The following is a 26104-nucleotide window of genomic DNA, read 5'->3' as shown; positions in this document are numbered from 1 at the left end:
GTTTACAGTATTGTGCTGTTTGCTTTATTTTTTTTTTTAATTATGTATGTATTCTTATTCCACCTTTTGTGAAATTTCAGAGTGGATCGGGTCCAGGCGCAGTATGTAATTTTCTGTCCCCAGAGGGCTGCAATCTAAGGGCCTGATTTACTAAGCATTTCTCCCCTAGACACAAAACAGGAGAAAACCTTTAGTAAATGGAGAGTGAAGTGACTTGGCCCCAGGTCACAAGGAGCAGCAGGAGGAGTTAAACCCTGGCTTTCAGCCCCCTGCACTAGGCTACTACTCCATGCCTTTCTTGGATAAAATAAAATGTCCGTTTGCTGTAAATAACGAATAGCTCAGAGGACATGGTTTCTTGTGAGACTGCGACACTCAGATGTGTTCTGAGGCAGTAACTCATGTGGCAGAGGCTGTGTACTGAGATGTGCACTATACTTGTGACAAGTTATCTTAATTGAATATTGAGCTAACGGAATCTGTTGGTACCCACGGCGAGCTTGTTTTTCCTTCGAATCCCTAAGATTAAATGGATTTCTTCACGGCATTATCAAGAAGCCAAAACAGATAGTTTCCGTTCAGCACACCTTGACATTCTCAGAACGGCTGGATTTTACTTTATATAGGTGACTTATTTATTAAGGGCCAACTTTTAAAAGCCTGACACGCGCAAAATACCAGGAGATATGTGCGTGGCCGGGCCTGCACATGCTGAGCGCATTTTTAGAAACAGCCCGGCCGTGCACGTGGTCCCCGATACGGGCAGAAGTGCCAGGCTCAGTAAAAGGGGCCGGCAGGGACAGCACCATTAGACGTTGTCCTGGGGAAGTGCGCGTCAGCAGCCGGCCGGCGCACGGAATTGACTTCTGCTCCAAAGGAGCAGTAAGTTATTTAACAAAATAAATTAGGCTAGAGAGGTAGGGAATAGGGGTCGGGGAGGAGAGACTGGGAGGGAACTTCCCTATCCTCCTAACTACCCTTCCCTACCTTTTCCCCTCTCCAGGACCAATCCCCAGTCACTCCTGCGCCAGTCTCGGTTTTTGGAATGGCTGCCGGTCAACCTGAGGCTGGCGCCATTATGTTGCACGGCAGAAATGCCGTACACGCAGACTTTACCAAAGATTTTTCAAAGCGAACCAGTGCACCTAAGGTTCGCTTTGAAAATTTGCAAGTAGTTGGCCAACTGGTACCCAGCGAGCCACTCGAGTAACCTGACACCTCTGTGGAGGGTGTAACTGGTGCGCGTCCCCTCATCTGCACCCTTTTCACAATCAAAGGGTATGCACGCCAGTGCCAGCTCTGCCCCAACTGCACCCCCGCGGAACGCCTCGCCTCCGTGCACGGAAAAGCACAGGAGAAAGCAGGTCACGTATGCACACACTTTTATTCCTCTGCAATATAGCTGCTTATGTATCCCTTTTAAATAAAACTCTGATAAACTCGAAGTCTGAAATATGCAAACCTGCTACTTCCATAATGAAATATTACAAAGTTTGCTTTAAGGCTGAAGAATCTGCCTGCATTTTAATATGAACTTGTTTCATCTCACGTGGCCTGTTCCCAAAAGCCATTCCAAAGAAGGTGATTGGGTTCCTCCGCTCTTTTTATTCCGATATCCTCATTTGTTTTTTGGGGGTTCTTTCGCTTATTATTTAAGTTTTTGTTGGGGAAAAGTCCTCCTGCTGTTTTGGGCTTCCAGCTAAATTGGAACTGGCCTCTGCTAGGGCCATGGCACCATTTATTTATTTTTATATATCAACATTTGATCTGAGATATCACATTGGTTTACATTCAGGTACTGTAGGTATTTCTCTATCCCCAGAGAGCTTACAATCTAAGTTTTGTACCTGAGGCAATAGAGGGTAAAGTGACTTACCCAAGGTCACAAGGTTCAACAGCAGGATTTGAACGCTGGTCTCCTGGTTTGTAGCCTACTGCTCTAACCACTAGGCTATTCCTCCTCAGCCCCAGCTATCCTGAGGCTCAGCAGTCAGACTCGGGAATTATGCCCCCATGGAATCTCCTACATGGCAGAACTGTTGCTGACCCATTGAGTTGGCACAAGATGTCCTGTTTTCTCCACTCTCCCCATTTACATGTGATACCTTGCCAGTGTCAGTGCCATGAGATAAGCTGCCTTGTAATTGGGCACACAGAAAGTGGCAGAGCCTTCCTTAGTTTGGATTAGGACAATGTTTCTCAAGGCGGTCCTGGAGTACTCCCTTGCCAGTCTGGTGAGTATGCATGAGATAGATTTACAGACAATGGAGGCACTGCATGAAAACCTCTCTCAGGCACCTTCATTGTGGATATCCTGAAAACCAGACTGGCTAAGGGGGTGCTCCAGGTTTGAGAGACACTGAATTAGGATCACCAAGGAGAGATGGTGTCCCAAATCCCACCACGAATCAGATCTTGGTATGATAGCCACTGCAGTTCCTGCAAGGAATCCGGTTGTCCTGAATAAATTTAGTGTCACGTGCTCTTACTCTGTAACCAATCCAGCTGTTCCAGATCTATTAATTGAAACATGGCAACTTAGGAGGGGGAGGGAGGTGCCATTAGTGGGAATCTTGCTGTTTAAAGTATCAGTGATTCATCTTTTTGTAATTCCTTCCTCAGAACCTTTTCAGAGAGTATGATGGGAATCGATCAGGACTCCTTGACTTTTCTGGTTTGCGGGACTCAGTCCAGAGAGCAGGTACCCACCTCATAGATACTAAACGGTTTAACGAGCCCCCTCCCCTCTGCAGTATTGATAAGGCACTGGAGAATGTGGAATGGTCCTCCTGTCCTAGTCTGATCTGACACTTGAATCGGAAGTGCTATCAATGAGTATAGATCACAGGAGCTTAAAATGGAAGATTGAACACAAAGAGGCTAAGGGCTGGATTTTCACCAGCTTCCTCACTGTGGAGTTAGGCGGTTACATCCTGTGGAGTAAAAATTCCCCTCTCATGCTGACTTTTATCACAAGCCAGCTAAATTTAACCACTAACCTGAGACAAGGAGGAAAAACCGGCGTAAAAGATTTAGGGAAAAAATTTGAGCTTAAGACAGCTGGCTACGTTTTAGCCAGTTATCCTGTGTGCTCAAGGGGCAGCTGAACATCGAGCCCTAAACGACTCACTCAGGGACGCCTCGGCACCCCACGGCCAGCCAAAGTTTCAGGATATCCACAACAAATATACATAAGATTAATTTGCCAACATCGGAGGCCAAGTCCACGCACACTTATCTCACGCATATTCTTTGAGGTTACCCTGAAAACCTGACTGGCTGTAAGGTCAGACTTGGGGAGTCCTGCTCAGGCCCAATACAAATTCCAGTTTGGGGAAACCAGGTATTCCCCAATGTATTTAGGGAAAGTGATGTAGCGAATCCCCTCGGGGTCTCCACTAGGTGGTGCTAGTCTAGGACGTGTTGTTAGGAGATGGGAGAGGAGCGTGCCGTTTCTCACAGCTCCTCCTCTGAGGCTGGCTGGAAGGGTGAGCTCCTCTCTGCTCAAAGGCCCAGCGAGTGCGAGCGCGGTGCGGCATTCGGAGTTTGGAGGAGAAGGAATATTCCCTTTCCTGTGGTTTCCCTTTGTTATTCTTGCTAAGCCTCCCTGTCCTGGGACACGGAATAGGAGGGGAGAGGATACCTTTCCAGTGCACAACCTGTCTGGTAGGCTTGCCTCAGGGTTGGAGTTAAGAGATTTTTTTTTTTTCACTTCATTTTTGGAGCTTTCTGGTGAATCCCTAGACCTGGCTTAGGGAGGATCAGGGAGGAGATGGCCTGCTGACTCCACCTCACGTCCAGCGGATGATTAGTAGTGGCTCACAATAGGGGAGCCCCGTTTTGAATTTTTGTGAAGATTTTGCTGTTTGGTTTGGGAGGATGTTTTTCCACTCTCCTTCTTGCCCAGAAGTGGGGAACGAAAGCAGTTCCCCCCCGAGAAGATCATATTTTGCCTTTTCACTGGAAGAACCCCACCAGAGTCTTCACCCTGAGACAAGAGAGAAAGACCGGGAGCTGTGCAGAACCTTTGGACCTCAGGTATCGGGAAGGGATTTTCACTCAGATTAAGGATACCATAGCCCATCTGGGATTTTCACTTTTCCATGCCCTGAAGGGTGAAATAACTTTAGAGCCCCAAATACTGAGGGACACCTGCGTCAATTAAAGAGAATTTGGGGAAACTGAGTTAAGGAATGGATGCATGGAAGAAGAAGTGTGCACGGTGCCAAATGATTGCAGTAGAAGATCTGCATCAGTAAAGTTTAAGTTGCAACACCCACCCAGAGTGTCCCGTCTGGTTATTTGGCATTTACCTCCATCCCTATTACACTTAATGAGAGCGACTCCAACCGAAGAGGTTTACCCCCTATGCCTTGGGTCCGTAAGTCTATCCCTCCCACCTTTCGGGGCTGTTGGGACTTTGAAGGGACGAAGCCCCGGGACTGAGTGTCATCCTTTCCCATCAAGAATCAATACCAGAAGAGGGGCTGTGATGGTTATGTGACCTGTTTGAAACATTCTCGGTCGATGCAACATTTAAAACATGTTAATTAGGGGCTAAGACAGTGGCTTGTGATGCAGAAGTTCCAGTTCAATAACCTTCGTGTATCGGTCAGTAAAGGTTTCTTAATCCCGCCAGGCAGGGCCAGGGGTCAGTCAGCGGTGGCAGCCCGGCAGCTCCCCAGTCGCCTGCCCGTTCGCGGGGCTCGGCCTGACTCTCCTCCTGCTCTGCCTCTCCCATGGCTGTGCCTCGTTTGTTGCCGTCCTCCCGGGAGTCACAGAGGAAGGAATAACACCAAGATATGGATTACAAGGATTGGGAGGGGGAGGGGCTCAGGGATGCTCATTGCCAGGAGGGTTTTGATTCTGCTATGGCAGATGTGGTATAAAGGGGGGAGAAGGGAGGGGGAATACCGGGCAGGTTTAAGGGACTAGTTATGAAGGGAAGAGATGTGCTGGACATAAAAAGAAGGGAAGCACATTTAAGGAAGAGAGACAAGCGTCTTATGTATTCTAAACACTTTAACAACATGTTTTTTGGTTTGCTTCAAATACACCCACCCAAATATACAGGGGTTGGAATACCAGTATGTAAAGATCTGATGGTGCAGGCTGAATCAGTGTACAGAGATGCTGAAGGGAGATTTATTACTGTTCATCCAGCCATAAATAATGAATATTATACCTGAGTTCTTCTTTACTGCCCAAATACAAACCGGAGGGAGATTATACAGAAAGTGGAACTTGCCCAGACAGAGGGCACTGCCCCTGGATGACGTCAGACGCTCTGGCTTATTTAAGCCCTGCTTCCTGGTTCTTTCCTTGCCTTGCAACGAGGTTCCTCAGCTTGTCTGAGTGCTAGTTGCTGCTGTATCCTTGGATTGTGTCTGTCTTTGACACGGCTTGCTTCCTGACTCTTCTTCTGCTTCCACCCCTTGGTTTTGGTATCGACATCTGACTTCCAGCTTCTGACCTGGCTCCGTCCACGACTCTGTCTCCTGCCTCTTCCCTGATGTTGATGTGTACGTCTGATTCCAGGCTTCTGCCCTGGCCTTGCTCCTGGACTCCGGCTTCTTCCTCATCTCAGGTACCTGGTACTTGCTGGCCCAGAGGATTCTCCTAAGTCCCAGCGGCTCGGGCTCTCACGGGCTCCTCCCGGGGGAGCCGCGGGCTTCCGAGGGTGAAGGCTCTTCTACTACCTGGGTCCAGCCGTCGTCCACCTCTTCAGCCGCTGCCTGGGTTCTTGGTCGCATAGGATCCCACCTAAGTCCAAGAGGTCCGGGTCCCTACGGGCTCCTCCTGGGGGGGACCTCGGACTTCTGGTGGTGAAGCCTTTCAGAGTCTCTTCAGTGCCGTCTCCCGGCTGGGACACTCGCTGTGGGCCTCTGCAGCGAACCATCTATTGTCTCAGCTGGCCCAAGGGTCCACAACCGTAACAGTTATTGAACGCTACGCGTCTTTCAGCCAGATTGAGGGGGGGGCCAGTTGCTATTTATCCATGTAAAATGACTGAAAATTCTCCTCCTCTGGGAATGGTATTTTTACAAAGCAGGAATAAGAGAACGTCATTGTATTTAGGCTGCATTGCAGAGTTAACAAAATGACATGCGTCCTTAAGAAGAAGAAGAAAAAAGAAACCAAGAGAGTGATGTGTACGCTATGGGATGTGGCTGCATGGCTGCGATTATTGGTGCCCTGTTGTTCCACGAGAGGGGCTGAAGGAGAATTAAAGGAAGCTTGCCTCTGTAGGAATTGGGATTCATTGCAAGCCTAATTGTTTGTGTTACTGCTTTTCAGCGTCCTAGATTGCTTGCATTCATAATTAGGGGCTTTGAAAGGGTTACACTCAGGCCAGTCATCTTTGATAAATGTCTCCGTTTATCATGCTGAGCAATCAAGAGGCAACCTCAGTGAGTACCGGTAGCATAAACGTCTTGATACTGACTATAAATGTTTCTTTTTCTCCATTTCCCTTGCTCTCATTCCATGCAAAGTATTTTTCCCACGTCTCTCCTTTTATCAGCTAGCAACCGACTCAAATATTTATCATGCTCTTGAAAACTCCAGGAGCATACACTGTCGCCTTTTGAAAGGTTCTTGCATGAAGTAGGCTCCCCCCCGTTCACCGCCCCAGCAGGGCTGAAAACTTCCATTAGGCAAAGTAGGTGGTCGACTAGAGCGCCAACATTTTTTTTGGGGGGGGGGCGGGGGCGGCAAAATCCCACCAGCATGAGGCCAAGAGGGGGTGCTGTGCCAGAGCCTATACCTCCAGAGAAGGGAGCGATGTGCTGGAGCCACTGGCAGGAGGGAGCGCCGTACTGGAGACACATGGGGGGAGGTTCGCCTTGGACACCAAATACTCTTGCCCCAGTCCCGCCCCCAGTCACACCTCTGGCTCATTTCGGCAGGTGTTATGCACCCTGTTGCCTCCCCTCTATTCTCGCTCTCTGTCCTCAGCAGGCTCAGGTGCTCCGGCCCCTCCTGTTCCTGGTAACGTGGCTTCCCTTCCACTCTTGGTCCCTTTCTATCACTTCATGTCTGAAGAGGGGGGTGGAACTTTGGTCCCTCCCCCGCGTGGGATTCTGCCTAGGGCTTCCCCTTTTAATTTTCTTAGCTTAGCTTTATCGCCATCAGCCTGTCTTCATCCCTGGGGTGACTATTGGGCCCTTCCTCCTCCGCTACCTGTTAACTTTTGATTTCCAGTCACCCTGAGATTGTTGCATACTGAAAGGGCGGGGGGGGACGCCATGCACACACCTGCCAGTAGCAGCATACACGTAAACTTTCTCACATTTTCACACACACTAACACACTCGCATGTTCACTCACACTCATACAAGCTTATTCACACACACACACACACTCTCTCATCTTATTCACTCCCAGACTCTCTCTCACACACACTCACTTCTCCTCCTCTTCCACACACACAGTCATCTCAGTAACAGCAAAACAAACTCCCTCCACTACCAAACACTTTGTGAAGTAACACAAACCCCTGCAAAAAATAAAAATCTAGAACCTTACCATACCAGGTCTAAATCTCCTTTAAGAAAAAACTAAAAACTTGGTTATTCAACCTTGCATTTCCAGAACCCTCTTTTTAGCTTAAAGCTTTCTCTCCATTTTTCGCAACACATTCCTGTTCTTTTCTTTCACAAGTATGGTTTGGTTTGTTATTAGTTTCTCTCTCATTTCCGCTTTTTTTCTCTTATTTAGATTCCCTTTGAAGAGACCCTCAGATACCTTTTGATTTTTCCTTTTATTTTTCCGCTATTCACAACTCTTTTTCTGCACATCATCTTATTTCCTCCTTTCTAATTGATCCAAGCATAAGTACAATTAATTTGGATCGATCATTTGTTGACCTTTATTATTTTTGACCTTTATTACTATGTAATTTCAAATTGTTTTTATTTACTTTGATTACTATATAATTCAAATTGTTTACCTGGTTATTCATTTCTCTGACTATGTTACTTAAAGTTTTTGGACATTCATAGTTCCATGTAATGACTACAGGCAAGTTTTTGTTCATTGTAAACCGGTTTGATTTGCATCTAATGCAGGAAGATCGGTATATAAAAACAAAAAATAAACAAATAAATAAATAAATCTCGGGATTCAAACAGCAGCAACCTTATCTATGAAAAGGCAGCAATTCAAATATTATATCAGACCCTAGGACACTAATATACCACCTACTGGGGAAAGAGAACAAGCCAGACTGCTACAAATTCCTACAAAGTACATGATAGCATAACTACTGCACCTCAATTACATATGCAGAACACAGATCAGCGCTTACCTAATACAGAAATAAGGAACTACAGATTAAAAACAGACGCATACAGACACAAATAAAATGGAAAGCCCGAGAAACCAGACAGTGGAATACTGAAAAAAGAAACAAAATACAAATATATGATGCACATTCCCAGATGTAGCATATGCCAATCACTAAAAACTCAAAATAATTTTTTTTTACTTTTCTTGTCTGATCTTATTTTTCTAAGCAGTAGATACCAGCCTCTTTTTTTCCATGTTCCCATTGTTTTCTTTTCCTAATTCCTTTTTCAGGGTCTCTTTTTATTGTGTTTCTTCTCTCCTGTCTTCTTAACTTCTTTCCTCAAACATACACACAGGCTCTCACCACCACTTGCTGTCTCGCTCTCACTGTCACATGCTGTCTCTCTCTCTCTCTCTCTCACATACACACAGGCTCTCACTGTCACATGCTGTCTCTCTCTCTCTCTCACATACACACAGGCTCTCTCACATTTTCTCTCTCTATCACACACACAAACCTTCACACAGAGGCTCTCTCTCACACACAGGCTGTCACTCTCACATGCTGTCTTGCTCTCACACACATATACACACACACACAAACACACATGCATTCTCTTTTCACCCCACACAGTCAGGGCCTCTGCATCCCCCTCACCTCTAGTCATCTTCTTGGGCCACTCCTCCTCCTTTCTGCCTGAATGGCTCCACCCACTTTTCTTCCAGGACCTGCCTCTGCAGGAGCACCCGCAGTTTTTGGGTGTTGGCCCGGAAACCTGGCAATTCCTTTAAAATTCGGAAGTCTCCGGGCCAGTTCTGGAAAGTTGCTAGTTACTGTATGTGTTATGGATCTAGGTGAAATGGGGTGTTAGTGCGCTGTTAATTACCACTGAAATGTTGTGCCAGTGCCTCCATGCTGCTTCTCAGAGTGCATCTTTATCTTACAGGATTTTCAGTCAGCAAGGAGATGTTGAATCTGATGGCTCTGAGATACGGTGACCATGGGAGATTAAACTTCCCGAATTTTGTGTGCTGTATGATTCGGCTGCAAACTGTGATTAGTAAGTCTCTACTTGCTGCCCTCGCTGGGCCCTTATGAGGACACTACAATTCTGTGAACATTTCCCCTATACCACATTTTCAATAGTTTGTGTTATGAACAAATCCGGCTTCAGCCTGCTATGATAGTTAAAAAAAAAAAATAAAAACACTACGGCTGAGAAAGTCAAAGAATTAATTTGGTGGCACTAGATGGAAACAGCAGTAGACCTTCCATTCCTGCCTGCCTACTGTGCTGTTATAGATCTTACTCGCTCACGGGTCTTCTCCCTCCCTTTGTGTCTAACCCTTGCAAGCTTGAATTCTGCCCTTGTTTTGTCTCCTATAACCTCTGCTGGATGTCTGTTCTAGGTTTTTGCCGCCCTCTCACTGATAATTTATTTTCTCGTATTCCTAGCTTCATATGATGTCGTCTTTTCCTTGAATTTTTCATGCTGTGGAAAGTGACTTCTGGTGCTTTATTGAAGCCTGCTAAATATGTGAATGCTTGTGTTACAATAATCCTGCTGTGCAACCTCCTCTCCACCAGGGGTCTTCAGTGACCCCTGCTCACAGCTGCACACGTTACCTCTTCACTGATCATCTGACCCCTCACCTCCAGCCTTACTTAACCCACTTGTTCATTCCCTCGGTGCCTCTTCATTGAGTCACCTTGGCTCCTTGACCTGGCCATTCTTGTCTTGCTATACTTCCTTGCCTTGTGGCCTACCTAGGCCTTCTACCTTGCCTTATGGCCTGCCCAGCCTTCTGTCTTGCCTTGTGGCCTATCCTGGCCTTCTACTTTGCCTAGTGCGCTACCTAGGCCTTCTACCTTGCCTTGTGGCCTGCCCAGCCTTCTGCCTTGCCTTGTGGCCTATCCTGGCCTTCTACCTTGCCTATTGCGCTACCTTGGCCTCCTGCCTTGCTCTGTGACATTCCAGGCCTACTTGCCTTGCTTTGGTCCCTTCTAGGCCTCCTGGCCTTGCTCTGAAGCCTTTCCGGCCCACCCACCATGTTCGGCGCCCTCTTGGGCATTCCTGCTCTACCTTGCAGCCTTTAGGCCATCTAGGTTCGTCCAGCCTGTCCTCTGCCCTGTTTGGGCTTTCTTGTTTCCTGTTGCTTGTCCAGTCAAGTCCTTGTCTAGTTCTGTCCCCTTGCCCTGCCCAGTTCAGTCCCTTGTATGCTTTCCCAGGCCTTGCCTTTGCCTCTGGCCCAGGCCTTGCCTCCAGCCCAGTTCCCAGCCTTGTACCGTGATCCAGCTCCTGTCTGCCCTCAGTACTAGCCCAGCCTCCAGCCCTGCCTGTATCCAGCTCCCAGCTTGTGTCTGAACCCAGCACCAGCCATGATGTTCTCCAGAAGAGAAGTTCTTTCAGCCCTCAGCACCCAAGGGCTTAATCTGCAGGGGAGGGGGCTGTTAGGCAGAAGACCAGCCCTAGTCCTGCCTTGCAATCCTGTTCCACTTCTGTGGGGCTGATTGCGGATTCCAGCTTGCCTGAACGTGACGGCTTTTATCATATCTCCCCTCTCTTTTACTTCTTCTGGAGAATATGTCTTCTGCCCCTCAGCCTCTCTGTATGCCTGACAGTGCAGGCCGTGCACCATGTTGGTGGCCCCCCCTTTGATTTGCTCAATCTTGCTCTACTGCTGCCTGGAATAATTTTTCCCCTATTAAATATTTCTTCTGCAGAATGTATTATCTCTGCTGCATTAGAATAGTTGCTGGTGCCTTTTTCCTTGCATTCTTTGTCAAGCATTGTAATACCAAGCACAGGGCCAGAACAATTTAACAATGTGGGAAAAATGAGGATTCAATTCTCCCTTTAACATGTCTACTTGCTGGGCGATAGGGACATCTGATTAGCTCATTTGCAAAAGCAATAAGCAGGGATCCAGGTTTCCAAGATTTCATAGCGGTAACAAGTGCTGCAGGAGCCTGATTTTGCCACAAAATTGGGGAAGGCAGGAGGCTCACCCCACGAGCCTGCCTGGTGCTGCTTCCACTTCCACTGCTACCCAGCGCCTTCAAACCTGCAGTCTAGCCCTGGGTTTATTATATGCGAGTCATGAGGCCTCGAGTGTAATTCGGTGTTCTTGCGGTAAACTGAGCCAGAACAGGGATCCTGGCAGTACCGCTCTGCTCAGAGAGAGAAAACGCAGCGCCCGCATGGTGCCAGAACAGTCGCAAGAGAGGTAGGAGGGGAGGACTGGATGGGAAGGAGAGAGCGTGAACAGAACAGAGGGCATGGTAGGGAAGGGGAGAAAGGATAGATGGATGGGGAAAGGAAGAGCAGATGAGGTAGGAAAGAGACCAAGGGAGGGTGGTGAGAGGAGAAAAGAGGCTTGTGGCACTCAGGGACCGGAGTTGTCTACCAGTGGTCTAAACAATTTCATCTGTCATCCATCTGCACTGATGGATAACTGGTAATTTCTTGAAAGAAAGATTTGCACAACTTATTTTGAAAATTAATCACTGTCTGTTTTTTGTTTTTTTTTACTACGTAGAAGTATTTCAGAACTTAACCAAGGATGGACAAGGAGTTTACTTAAGCAAAGAAGAGGTGAGAAATCCATTTTCCTGTTGGGGTTTTCATACACAGAGACCAGTGGACCAAGTCAGCCCAGCCTAAAATCTGCACAGGGTTAACCAACGAGTAGTAGTAGCCCAATGTGAATCACTGCACCAGTGTAAATGTGTATCCCCCTCCCTTGAACATGTTTACATTATATCATGTTTGGAAAAGAATATGTACAGGAGCAGGGACCACTAACCAGTCGGGTTTTCACGTTATGAATATGAATTAGACAGATGTGCATGCACACTGCCTCAGTTATATGAAGATCTTTCTCATGCATATTCATTAGGGATAACCATATAACTGAGGCGTGGGAAGAAGTACAATTTTTGTTTTGTTTTTTGTTTCATTTTTTTGGGGGGTGTTTCCCCACAAATTTAGTTTTGTTTAATGTTTATTTGGTTTAAAAAAAATGAAATAATAATTTAAAAAAACAAACAGGGCCTCCCGACCCAACAACCCATTTCTGCCACCCGAAAAAATGCCAGGACCAAGATCCTCCCAGTCGCCACTCACCCAGTCCGGGGGGAATCCGACAACGAGGCCTAGGCCCAGCCTGAAACCTCGGCCTCGCATAGGCCTCGGATGTGGTAGGTCATCATGACCTTGGCCTAGGCCCAGGCTTGAAGGCCAGGTCCCTACGCTTGGGTCTCGGCCTAGGTCAAGTCCCGAAGCCTGGGCCCGGCCCCGGGCACAAGCCCATGCCTGATGCTGGGACCTCGGGTCAGGGCAGGGACAGGCCTAATAGGTACTCTTCCTTCTTCAAATGACACCGTCCTCTAGGGATGCTCCGGAGTAAATTAACTCTGGCACATCCTCCTCAGTGGAGGGCGTCTTTGTAGTTTATAGCAGTTAATTGAATTGCTGTACACCAAAATGGCACCCTTTGTTGAGGAGGATGCACTGGAGTTAATTTACTCCGGCGCATCCCCAGCGGATGGTGTCATTTGAAGAAAGAAGATGAAATGGAAGAGGATCTACGAAGCCTGGGTCTGACCCTGGACTGAGGCCCCAGCATTGGACTTGGGCCGAGGCCCCAGTATTGGGCCTGAGGCCCAGGTGTCTGGGTTCAGTCTCTGGGCTAGGTCTCAGCAATGGGCCTGGCTATGTCTTTGGATATCCAATGGAACAGTTAAATGGGGGGCCGTGAATTTTGACTCTGACAAAATCAAGGTGAGACCAAATCAATTTCTTAGTAATAGCTACAGAAGGTGTCAGCAAGCCTGACGTTGTGTGACTTAAACCAGGCACCAACCGGTCCTCTCAATCATTCACCTTCTTATATTTTTATTTTGAACAATATTTTTGTAAAACGTTTTCTTTTTTCTTTCTTTTTTCTTAAAAATAGTCCTCCATCATTCAAATATAGACTCTTAATTTGTTACTTTGACATATAGTAGCCCAACACGACCAGTGTTTCACCCTTAAGCTTCTTCAGGGGCAAATGGAAGGCAGTTGTAACAGAGTCTTTATCCCATTCATCAGGACATCACGTCTCAGCGTTTGTAAACGGAACCTCCTCCTGGTTCCGTTTACAAACGCTGAGACGTGATGTCCTGATGAATGGGATAAAGACTCTGTTACAACTGCCTTCCATTTGCCCCTGAAGAAGCTTAAGGGTGAAACACTGGTCGTGTTGGGCTACTATATGTCAAAGTAACAAATTAAGAGTCTATATTTGAATGATGGAGGACTATTTTTAAGAAAAAAGAAAGAAAAAAGAAAACGTTTTACAAAAATATTGTTCAAAATAAAAATATAAGAAGGTGAATGATTGAGAGGACCGGTTGGTGCCTGGTTTAAGTCACACAACGTCAGGCTTGCTGACACCTTCTGTAGCTATTACTAAGAAATTGATTTGGTCTCACCTTGATTTTGTCAGAATTTGGTTATGGTGCACATTGTTGACTCTTTCTGTTATTAGTTGGGCCGTGAATTTTCCCAGTACCTGCAAAATCTTTGTGGTCTAGGTCTTTTTCGAGGCCCCGGCATCCAGCCTGGGTCTAGGCTGACATCCCAGTGTCAGGCCATGGCCTATGCCTAGGCCGAGGCGCCAGTATGGCGTTCGGGCGTAGGCTGGGGCCCCTACTTTGGGTCTCAGCTTATTCCCTATATGAGGCCCTGGCTTTAGGCCTAGGCTAAAATTCTGATGAAACTTTGTTGGAATTTAAATCATTCCAGTTTGAAAATGACCCGAAACGAAATAGGAAATCTCATCTCATTTCTTATTTCGTTTCTCCCGAATGCCCATCCCTACTGGCTAAGGGGCCCTCAAGGATGGAAGTGCCCACTTGCTTGGGCTTTTCAAGGCTGAGGTTGAACTCTCCATGCTTTCGTTACAAAGAAAGCAGCACAGCATTGACTACATTTCATAGATGCTGATTTTTCTGTGGTTGGCATGCTTTTTGCTCCTCCTTTCCCTTGAAGCATGACTGTTTTGGTCCAAAACACAGACCATAGCGTATTAGGGAGTTTCTAACCAAAGGGGATGGGGAAGACAGAGAGAGGAGGGGAGGGTGACTAGAGAGTTTTCTCACTCTGTAATCTTTTTTCTGGGGGGGGGTTTGAGGTTGGTTATTGACTTGTTGGTAATTTTAAGACATCCTCTTTCAGTTGAATAACTTTTACTAATTGGTTTTACATTTTTAACAGTGGCTGTCTATTTTAATTAGATTTATTTTTCCAGCATTCCAGATAGGTTTTTTTTACATAAGTTTGACAGCACACTTAGACACAAATGCTTGATCATTAAGGACCTTCATTTTCAGTTTTTATCTTCCCTGGGAAGTCAGTGGAAAGAATTACTTTGATATAACACACAGGAGCAACATCCATGGAAAAGTCACTTTTCTGCTGATTTATTTTTTGTTATAGCACTGAAATTCCCAGGGAAAATAAAATAGTCCCTATTTGTTATACACACTTGAAAAAAAAGTTTCAAAACAATGAACCATCTAAATGAACCTTCTGTAGTGTAAACACCCAGAAATCCAGTTAGCTGGAGTAGAATGAGCTTTCAGACCAACCGGAATCGGACGGCCCTGATCAAGGTAAACCAAAACAATAGCTTCCTTTAGCCATCATGCGATAGTGGTCCTTGAAGCTTTATGTCCCCTCCTGGGTCCACACCACAGAACGAACAGATGGTCCAAAAGACGGAAACTGTTCGTGGCCTCCAAGTAACGCAACAACACCCTCTTTACGTCCAACTTCCTTAAATCCCTAGACTCTGGAGTAGAAAATCCAGACCCGCAAAAGAAGGGAGCTCCACTGACTGATTCAAATGAAAGGAGGACACCACTTTCGGGAGAAAGGAGGGAACTGTTCTTAAGGAGACTCCTGCTTCAGAAATCCGTAAGAAGGGCTCCCTGCAAGATAAGGCCTGAAGCTCGGAAACATGCCTTGCTGAGGAGATAGCCACAAGAAAAACAACCTTCAATGTCAGACTCTTCAGGGTTGCTCGCTTCAATGGCTCAAAAGGAGCATTACAAAGGGTGTTGAGAACCAGACGTAAATGCTTAGCCCCTCTCAGAAAACGAGCCACATCCGGATGAGATGCTAGTGCAACCCCCTGAGAAAATCGGCTTGCACATTGTCCACCCCGGCAATGTGAGAGGCCGCAATCTTGTAGAGGTATTGCTCTGCCCAGTTGATTAAAAGCTGAGCTTCTGCCGCCACTGGACAACTCCTGGTTCCCCCCTGACGATTGATGTAAGCCACCGTCGTCGCCTTGTTGGAGAGTACCCTCACTGATCATCCCTCTACTAAAGGAAGGAGGGCCTGCAGCTCCAACCGAACCGCTTTGCTTTCCAACTGATTGATCGACCAGGAGGATTCCGTTCTTGTCCATTGGCCTTGCACTGCCGTTCCTTGACAAACCGCTCCTCACCCGGGGAGAGGCTGGCATCGGTGGTTACCACTACCCAGGAGGGAATTTCCAATTCCACCCCCCTGCCGTAAATTGTCTGGACACAGCCACCAAAGAAGGCTGGACCGTGCCAAATCTGTCAGTGGGAGGAGAAGATGAAACTGTTCAGAGAGTGGATTCCACCGGGAGAACAAGGCTAATTGAAGAGGACGCATATGTGCGAAGGCCTACAGCACCAGTTCGAGAGTGGAAGCCATCGAACCAAGGACCTGCAAATAATCCCAGACCCTGGGACGAGGCATGGATCGCAAGCTTGGACAATCTTTCCTCTGTAAGAAAAACTTTTCCCAAGATCATGTAGAACCGAGCACCCAAAAACACCAAGGACTGGGGGGGAACCAGGTGACTCTTGTCGGGGTTGACCACCCAACCCAACAAGCTCAACATCTGTAGCACTCTGCATCGCTGTTCTGCAAAGGTGTTCTGACTTCGCTCGAATCAGCCAATCATCAAGGTAGGGGTGTACCAGAATCCCCTCCTTTCGCAGGGCCGCTGCCACAACCACCATGACCTTGGTGAAGACTCGGCGCCGTTGCCAGACCGAACGGTAGAGCGCAAAATTGAAAATGATGCCCCAGGATTGCAAACCGCAAATATTTCTGATGATCCAGGTGAATAGGAATTGTCAAGTAAGCTTCTGTCAGATCCAGAGATGCTAGAAATTCCCCTTTGTGTACAGACGCTATCACCGAGCACAGAGTTTCCATCCGAAAACGAGGCACCTTTAGAGTCCGATTGACTCTCTTTAAGTCTAGGGTGGGACAGAAGGTACCCTCCTTCTTGGGCACCACAAAGTAGATGGAGTAGCGTCCTCGCCTGAGCTCTCTTGTGGGTACCGGAACTATGGCGCCTAGGTCCTGTAACCGCCGCAGAGTGTCTTGTACCGCCCGGCATTTTTGGTGGTACCCGCATGGGGAAACCATGTACCGCTCATGGATCGGCCAAGCAAAATCTAACGCGTAACCGTGTTCTACTATAGTGAGGACCCCACTGATCTGAGGTTAAGTTGGTCCACTCTTCTAGAAAAAGGGATAACCCCCCCCCCAATTCCTGGGACAGAAGAGTGGACCAGCCTCGCTTCATTGCGCTGACTTGGGACCCCCATGAGATTGTGGAGCTCCATCTCTGGCAGGCCAGTGCCCTCGAAAGGACTGATTCCAAGAAGATTGGTGGCCGGGACCCTGTCGAAAGGACGAACCGGCAGACCGTGAAGAGTGAAACCGGCGATTTCCCTGAAATCTCACCCGTTGAGGAAAGGATCCTCTCATCCTGGGTCTATCCTCTGGCAACCTATGGACTTTATTCTCCCTCAGAGATTTTATCATGTCCTCCAATTGTTGCCTGAAAAGATGTTTACCCTGGAAGGGTAAGGAACCCAGTTGAGCCTTAGACGAAGCATCCGCAGCCCAGTGTCTAAGCCAGAGGAGCCTGCGGGCGGACACGGCCGAGACCATAGTCCTGCCAGAAGACCGTAACAGATCATAAATCGCGTCAGCACTGTAAGCTACCGCCGCCTCCAGGCGCCCTTCTTGCACCGCCTCACTCTCAGAAAGGGATGCTACTGTTTGCAAATCCTGCACCCAGTGGAGACTGGCTTGTAGCACGAAACTGCTGCACATAGCAGCCCGGACCCCTAGGGCGGAAACCTAAAAAATCTGTTTAAGTTGCAACTCCAATTTGCGATCCTGCAAATCCTTCATGGCAGTGGCTCCTGTTATCGGGATAGTGGTTTTCATGGTCACTGCCGAGACCGCGGTGTCCACTTAGGGATCTTAAGGAGGTCCAGCGCTTCCTGTGGAAGTGGGTATAACTTGTCCATAGCCCGACTTACCTTTAAACCAAGGTCAGGAGTGTCCCACTTCTTAAACAAATGATCCGTAACTGACATATGAAACGGAAAGGATCGAGCTGGACCCTGAGCCCCACTATTACCGGAACCATAGCCCCAAACCATGAGTCCTCCGGAGGAACCTCAATGCCCAGCTCCTCCAGAATAGCTGGGATAAGTGGACCTAGCTCATCCCTTCTGAATAGGCAAACCACTTTGGGATCATCGCCCTCTACTAGAGTCGCGCCCACTGGCTTGGCCGGCTGGAGCTGATAATCCTGATCCGCATCCGGTCCCTCACAGGGACTTGCGGAGGAGACTCCCCTTCATCCGCAATGTCCGTATCTAAACTGTCCACTGGACTGAAAAGGGACCGGATATGGCGTTTTGCCTTGGGGGCTTCTATGCTAGTGTTTGACTTGGTTCGCTTGTGGAGTGATGAGGCTCCTGTCCCAGCCCCCAGTGACGCCGGGACCTCACGGGGTACCTTAATACCCTGGCTGTTCACCGCTTTCTGTGCTTTGAAGGCTTTATGCAGCAACAAAACAAAATTGGAGGAGAACGAGGAAGAAGACTCATCCGAGTCTTTCCCCTGTTCCTCCTCTGAGGAAGAGATCTGAGCTGCCTGCAAGTTCCCCCCCCCCCCCCCCCCCCCCCCCCCCCCGGTGCAGCAGGACATGGCGAAAGAGGTAGCGGGGAGCTCCCCTCCCCCAGGGCAGCCTTCTCCTGCTCTCTGAGCGTTCGCAGTAAGACTTCAGTACCTGAGCTGAGGAGAAAAGGGTCCTGAGGGTGCCGCAGCAATTCTGACCTCCCAGAGTCCCTGCGTGCTCTAAAGCTGCTGCGATGCAATTTCGCCAGAATCGGCTTCCCCGAAGAGCCTTCCCCTCCCGACAAGCGACCAGTACAAACTCCGGCCTGCAGGCCGCACCATGCGGCATGATCCCCGAGCTAAATTAGGATCGGGGCCCAAAAAAAGAACCAGCGCGACCAAGACAAACCCCCGGGAGCTCGTAGGAAGTGAAAAGGATGGCAAAAAAGGCGTCGGAAGGAAGGAGGGCCGAAAGAGACCGCTAGGCCGGCTCAGAAATTAAATAAATCACCTCAGCGTTGTTTTTTCCTGTGTGCAGATCTTCAGATGGTGAGTGAACCGGACTTCCCGGTATCACCCTCAGCCGCGGGCAGTTACAGGGCTCCCAACCCTCTGCTCCAGAGCCTCTGCTACCAGGGGGGGATGGTCTCACCAGGACCTAGCAACCCCCTGGGAGGCTAAAAGAGATCAACGTCATTTCCAGATCATGGATTGAGTACCGGAATTTGAGATATGTGGTTACATATGGGTATAGTGAATGCACTTCCCTGTTGAAAATTTCTTGTGGTCTGCTGAAATATGATGCTGGATTAAGAATTATGTTGGAGTTGGTGGTAGAACATCATCAAGTCGGGGATAGAACATTGAGTAGGTGGGCGCGCTTGAATTGAGCCGTTTACGGTGCAATTTCTGGGTATGCCGTTTCGGTTTTTGAGAATTATAGGTTGATTGTGATGAATTTATATGTGGTTCACATTGGAATACAATTAGAAACTTCATCCTTATGTGAGGTAAAGTCCGTCCCTGAGGAAGCCTAAAGAAAAAGGGCAAAACAAAGATCTTTGTAGGAGTTATGGACGACTATTTGTTCTTCTTTTTACTGTAATTTTTGGGAAGTTATTATTTAACAACCATTTAATAATTATTATGAATTGATGTATTTATGTACATGTATTTAAATATTGGTAATTTATAACATATTTTGTTGCAAATTTAATTGATTTTTAGAGTGTGTGTGAATGAATGTGTGAGTTAGAGAGATTTTAAATGTTAGTCAGGTGATTAATAAATGTTGAGTTAAATAAAAGTAAAAAAATACAGTGATTGTATTTCTTCTTTTTGTGTTTTGTGACATAATTGGTTAAAGAAGATTTGTTAAAGTTTACCCGTGTGTAGTTATACCGTAGGTTTCCATTAACTCCAAGGCACGATTTCTTTCTCGTGAGCTTCCCAGAGCTCCTCAGGCACTGACTTGCTTGGTAGGTAGAAAGCATGATTTTCTGACTTCTAATTGGATCTCAGGGGCTGGTTTTCTTAGTTCTAAGGCTTTTGGCATGCTCCTTGACCACTTAGCCATTCTTCCTGACTCCTGATAACACAGAGCTATAATGTTTGCTTTCTTTCTCCGATATCTACTCCCCAGGAACAACACCAGAGAAAATGATGGTACCAGTGCTACCTACTGAGACCATTCAAAGGCAGGGGGAGGAGGCAGAATTTCAGGTCTTAGTCTTCAGACGCCTCGACAGTGAGCAGGAAGGAGCTGCACATCATCTACCATAACAACATGAAAGAGTCTCATGCTTTACTGTTATCTTTCAATGGGAATTGCTAATGGTTATCTTGCTGATTGATATCTTGGCAGCAGGGGCTACACCAGTCACTTTCAATTTCATAAAAAAGAGATTAGCTAACCAAAATTAATTATCCTTCAGGGCAGATGAAATAAAATCTGGCATTGCTTGGCCATGGAAGGAGTCACCTGGCAGGTAAATCATCATTGCCACACAACAGCTAGGAATCCACAAGACCAGAAAGAGCTCCATTTAAAAGTCATAGGAAAATGTGGTTCCCTGTACGTACCTGGATCAGTCCAGACTGTGACATGGATGCCTGTTTATTTTATCTATCTATCTATCTATTTGATTTATATTCCGCTTTTTGGTGCTTCAAAGCAGATTCTTTACTGTATGCTCTTTTTTCCAGTGGCTGCAGATCATCATGTCCAGCTAAGAGGACAACATTCTCCGATGCTGGTATGGACGACTGGAAATTATTCAGTACCCTGGGCTCAGACGGGATAGGATGGGTCACTGCTTCCGGTGCAACAGAGCGCGAGCAAGATTCATCGCAGACAGGAAATTATAACCACAGACAGCTCACCCTCGTAATTCTGACTTCAGGGAGACTGCACGTGGATCCCCTCCTCTTCTCTCTGCCTCACACCCTGGCCAAAAAACGTGCTTCCCCCCCCACCCCCAACATTTGATGCATTTAAGTTAGAAATGCAAAGTCTGAGAGAGCGAGAGCGAGCGCTAATGGGAGCAGAGGAGCGCTCTCTCACTCACCTCTGCTCCCCCACCCTTTCAGCCCTCCATTCCCCCTTTTCTCCTTCCTTCACCTCCTTTTATTCCTCCTTTCCCCCCCCCCCCGACTTCTTCACCCCATATCAGCCCCTGCCTTTATTTGCCCTTCCTACTTCAACCCTCTAATAACCCGTTCCCACCAATCATGACGACAACAGCAGGTACTTGACCAGCAAAAGAGTTGCGCGCACACACACACACCCGCTTGCTCTCCCTGGTGTGCACTTGCTTAGGGGCCAATGCAATATCGTGCGCTGGCCGCAGTGCATGGCTCAACATGCGACTGGATGCACGTTTTGGATACGTGTCTATAACCCCCAATACAAAATGGGGGTTAGCGCGTCCAAAACACGCCCAATAGGGCGCGTAGCTAATAGCCTTCATCACGTGTAAATTAATGTTGGCGAGGCTATTAGCTATTCCCCCCACAATGCAAAAAAACAAAAAAATGTGTTCCCGATGCGCACATTTTTACCCTAAAAAATTAACGCTTAGCGCATCTTTTTTAGAGCGGCAGGTCATTTAAATATTAGATCAGGCACCCAGGAGAGGTGTTTGGGCACGCATTAGGAAAGCGGGCGCTCAGTTTTCTAGCACCGATATTGCATCGACCCCTTTGTAAGCAGGAAAAGCAGGCATGGCTGCAGCAATGGCCACGTGCTCTGGGGAGCGGAGGAAGGGCTGCAGTGAGGACAGCAATGCTGGGGGGTGGGAGGGGCTACAATGGGGACAGTGTTCAGTGTCGTAGCTAGCCTATGGCCAATGTGAACCATGGCAGGAACTTCAGTTCAGTGTTCACTAAAGAAGATCCTGGAGAAGGGCCATCGCTAGTTAAAAAGACCGTGGATGGGAGTAGAGTAGACGAAACTCCATTTACAGAACAGAATGTATGGAAAGAACTAGGAAAACTAAACGTAGACAAGGCCATGGGGCTGGATTAGATAGACCCCAGGATACTGAGAGCTCAGAGATGTGCAGGGGGATCCGCTGAGTTTCCTGTTCAATAGATCCCTGGAAACAGAAGTGGTGCAAGAAGATTGGAGAAGAGCGGTGTTGGTTCTGCTTCACGAGAGTGGGAGCAGAGAGGAGGCTGGAAATTACAGGGCAGTTAGCCTCACCTCAGTGGTGGGAGAATTAATGGAGTCTCTACTGAAGAAAAGGAGAGTGAACTATGTACACTCAGGTGGATTGCTGGACCCCAGGCAGCATGGATTCATTTTTTGATTGGGTGACTAAAGAATTGGATCGAGGAAGAGCACTCAATGTGATTTACTTGGACCTACTCACGAAGGCATTTGATATGGGCCTGCATAGGGGACTTGTGAATTAAATTGAGATGCTTGGGAGTGAGCGCCAAGGTGGTGGCTTGGATTACAAACTGGATGACTGATAGAAGACAGTGTGTATTGGTAAATGGAATCTATTCTAAAGAGAGAGCTGTGTTAAGTGGAGTGCCACAGGGATCGGTGTTGGGGCTGGTTCTGTTCAATATTTTTGTGATCAATATTGCGGAAGGGATAGAAGGTAAAGGTTGTCTATTTGCTGATGATACTAAGATCTGCAATAGAGTGGACACACTGGAAGGAGTAGAGAGAATGAGACGGGATTTAAGGAAGGTGAAAGAGTGGTTAAAGATATGACAGCTGGGATTCAAAGAGCTGTATGTGATTTTTTTTGGGGGGGAGAGAGTCTGTTGTGCACAGAGCAAGAGAGGGACCTTGGGGTGATAGTGGTTAGAGATCTGAAGATGGAGAAGCAATGTGACAAGGCGCTAGCTAAAGCCAGAAGAATGCTGGGCTGCATAGACATAACCAGTAAGAAAAAGGAGGTGTTAATGCCCTTGTACAGGTCCTTGTTGAGCCCTCACCTGGAGTACTGTGTTCAGTTCTGGACACCACATCTCAAAAGGGACAGAGACAGGATGGAGGAGGTCCAGAGAAGGGCGACCAAAATGGTGAGGGAATCTCCATCAAATGACTTATGAAGATAGTTGAAGGACCTAAATATGTATACCCTGGGGGAGAAGAGGTGCAACAAAATTGCCTAATTCGGTATGGTTCGGAAGAACCAAAAAACAAATAAATTTTTTCCGAAATTTTGGAAAAATTCATTTTTCGGGTTAGCGCGCACTGACTCTGACATGCTAGTGCACGCACTAACTCTGACATGCTAGTGCAGTAACCCAAAAATCCAAACCCCAAACCATGGGAAAAAACTAAATTCCCGCGGGCCCGAAACGAAGCCTGACACGATAGCGAAACCCAAAGCACATCTCTATACGATACAGACCTTCAGATACCTGATAGTGTTTAATGACGCACAATCGACAAACCTTTTCCGTTTGAAAGAAATCAATAGAACTAAAAGTCATGAAATGAAATGAAACTTTCCATGAGCCCTCTGTAATTAAGGAAACCCATGCCAGGGGAGGAGCTGCTGCTGGGGCACACACACACACACACACAGCAGCTCTGGCTCCCCCATTGCATTTCCTTTCTGTTACTGCTCCTGCAGCTACTGCTGACCTGCAGGGGTCCGGAATAGCCATAAAAGGTGAGGGGGTAGCACTGGAAAGGGACTGGTGTTGCCGGGGAAAGAAGCCAGAAAGGGGCCACTGGGGAGAAATGGGGGGGGGGGGGGGGGGGGGGGGAGGGAGAGAAGTCAGGAAAGAGCCTGGAAGGAGATGGGAGCCAACTTTTCAAAATGATTTGGGGTGCTAAACTCAACCTCTGTGGTCGCAGTGAAGGAGTTTCTCAATATTGGGGGTTGCTTGATCACCCACTGAGCTGGCACCTACGAGGAGAGGAACCAAGAAGGGTCAGGAAAGGAACTTGTGGTGGTGGTAGTGGGGGAGAAGTTGAGAGGAGAGTGGAATGGGCCATGAGGATCATAGAAGGGAGAAATGCCATATGGGGGTGGGTGGGGCCGGTCCTAGGAGGAGGAGCCCCATGCAGGGGCAACACTACAGACAGCTCCAGGCAATGTAGGTAGCTGCCTGGTAGGAGACTGCTCTGCTCCTTCCCTGCTCTGGTCAGAAGTTGGGGTGCCAGGAACCGAGGAATGGTTGTGGGAGGAGGGCTCTGGGGGTGGTGTATGGGAGATGGGGGAGCTCTGAGTGGGATATGTATTTTCAGGCATGGGGGGGAGGGATAGACCATGTGTTTAGGAGTAGTTGGTTGTAGAGGGGGAGGGCAGTTGGCAGGTTTTTCTCCTTTGAAAAGATGACAACCCGAAGCAGTGCAGGAGAAGCCCCCTGCTCACAGCTTTCCTCGTCGGTTTCCATCTTCAGCTGCGGCGAGCAAGAGGTGGTAGCAGCAGCCACAAAGCATGAGGGATAATAGCCAAACAGGAACTGGAAGAAGAGGTGGCTGGGCCCCGGATGCCGCTGCTGTTTGCCTCTCTCACTTCCACGCGGCTCCTCTGCCACCCATGCGGTTCAGCGATCTTCCGTTTGACCCATGCAGGGCTCCCGTACATACAGAGCCCCGCACGGTTCAAAGAAGGACGGGGGAGGAGCAAGGTCTTTGGCTAGAGGAGCTGCAGAGAGCTGCACTGGCACGGAGTGGGAAGCACAAGCTCCAGGAGGAAGGGAGACAGGGATGCCTGATAGAGAAGGAGAGAGAGAGGAAAGATGCCTGATGGAGAAGAGGGGCCCCTTGTAGGGAAGGAGAGAGAGAAACGGGTGCCTCATGGGAGAGGGATGGGGAAAGATGGGTTCGTGATGGAGGAGGGCTGGAGAGGAGGGGTGCCTGGTAGGGAAGGACAAAAGGGAGAGCCTGACGAGAGAGGATCTTGGGTGAAGTTCTTATAGCTTGCAGCATGCTGTTTGATGTCTATAGTATGTAAATGTAAAAAATATATATATACAAATCCTCTCTCTCTCTCTCCTAGGTGGATTATTCCCTTTCTAATGTGAACTAACCAAAGAAACTGCTAGAACAATTTCCAAGCACTACAGAACCCTGGGACTGATGTGACTTGTCATCTTTTGCCTTAGATTGTATTGCTTAGACATTGTAAAAGCTGTGTGGCGGGGAACTACAACTGCATGATTCATGTTAGCCATTCACGGTCTACTTGTATTGATTGATAATTATGTACACTGTACAGCACTTCATGCTATCAGCACTACCTAGGCAGATCATTTCAATAATTATGTAACATAATAGAATCTTTTGTAATCTATTGGGACAGTGTGATTCGCAGAATGGTATTTTATGAGCAAGCATGACAAAGATTGTAAATGGTCCAGCTAAGTTTAGGGTTAATGGAAGGGTTTAGGGTTAGAGGAATGGATGATGGCTAAAGCCAACACACCAAAACATGGCCAAAGCCGTGAGACAGAGAGAGAGAGAGGAGAAAAGAAAAGTATAACGGAAGACAAGAGGAAGGAGAGGAAAGAGATCGCTGCCATAAAGGGGCCAAGTCATAAAATCTTGACTGCACATCTCAGCAATATTCGGAGTTGGCCAATCCACTATAATTGGCCAATTACGACTGTTGTCTGGTGAGTACTGCCAAGATCCAGAGTTAGGTTTGAGAATCACTCCACGGCTTTTTCTCAAGATCTGCAAACCCACTGACTCGTTCGGTGCCAGGGCCGCCGGTGTAACATCTATGCAAAGTCATGCAAATAAAGTCCACCGAACCGCAGCTCAGTTCAGTCGGTTCGTCAGTTGCCCATAGTAAACCAACACTAGCTTGGTGGCAAATGCTGTGGGTTAGCAGCAGGCTCGTTTGTAGAATTTGCCAGAGATTGTGGCATTTTCACCGGGGCACTTGCCACGACATGCAGCGGTTCACTGGCCTGAACCTTTCCGAAAAACTCAGGGAAAATCTACGATTGTGAAATAGGCAGGGTCTCGGGCCCCGCGCTGACATGCGTGAGCAGTATGTGACCACCCAAACTGTGAACTGGCCACATAATGAGCAGAAAATATACTTATCTGTTTGGGTTTGATTTATGGTCTTGCAAGGCACACAGTATGCAGTTTGGTGCTGTCAGTGGAGAGGGTGTTCACTGGTAGTTATTGCTCTGTCTGGAAGAATGAGATGCTGAGAGCCTTGAACAAGGCATTAACTGCCATGAAATATCCTCTGCAAGGGGAAGGTGGGGAACAGATTTAAAAGGGATTTAGTTAGGAAACTAATAGACCGATACAGTACAGTGCACTCCGACGGGGCGCACTGTTAACCTGCTCTTGGACGCGCGTTTTCCCTTACCCCTTATTCAGTAAGGGGCAGAAAACGCACGTCCAACCCGCGGCACCTAAT

At 47.7% G+C, this 26104-nt stretch overlaps 1 protein-coding gene across 2 annotated transcripts in view; it reads left to right on the top strand.

The window, feature by feature from the left end:
• The window catches only part of LOC115086739 (calpain-13-like), a 229993-nt gene extending 203889 nt beyond the window's left edge, over positions 1-26104 (top strand). For both annotated transcript variants that reach the window (XM_029593017.1, XM_029593018.1), the window contains exons 19-23: positions 2623-2701; positions 9237-9350; positions 11830-11885; positions 20451-20500; positions 24722-26104. In XM_029593017.1, coding sequence (XP_029448877.1) covers positions 2623-2701; positions 9237-9350; positions 11830-11885; positions 20451-20477 — 276 coding nt within the window. In that variant the 3' untranslated portion in view covers positions 20478-20500; positions 24722-26104. The remainder of the gene's footprint in view (positions 1-2622; positions 2702-9236; positions 9351-11829; positions 11886-20450; positions 20501-24721) is intronic.

The sequence above is a fragment of the Rhinatrema bivittatum genome, chromosome 3, assembly GCF_901001135.1.
Source record: "Rhinatrema bivittatum chromosome 3, aRhiBiv1.1, whole genome shotgun sequence".
Taxonomy (NCBI): Eukaryota; Metazoa; Chordata; class Amphibia; order Gymnophiona; family Rhinatrematidae; genus Rhinatrema; species Rhinatrema bivittatum.
The sequence above is the reverse complement of the archived record's forward strand: the minus strand, read 5'-3'. Positions and strand labels throughout refer to the sequence as shown.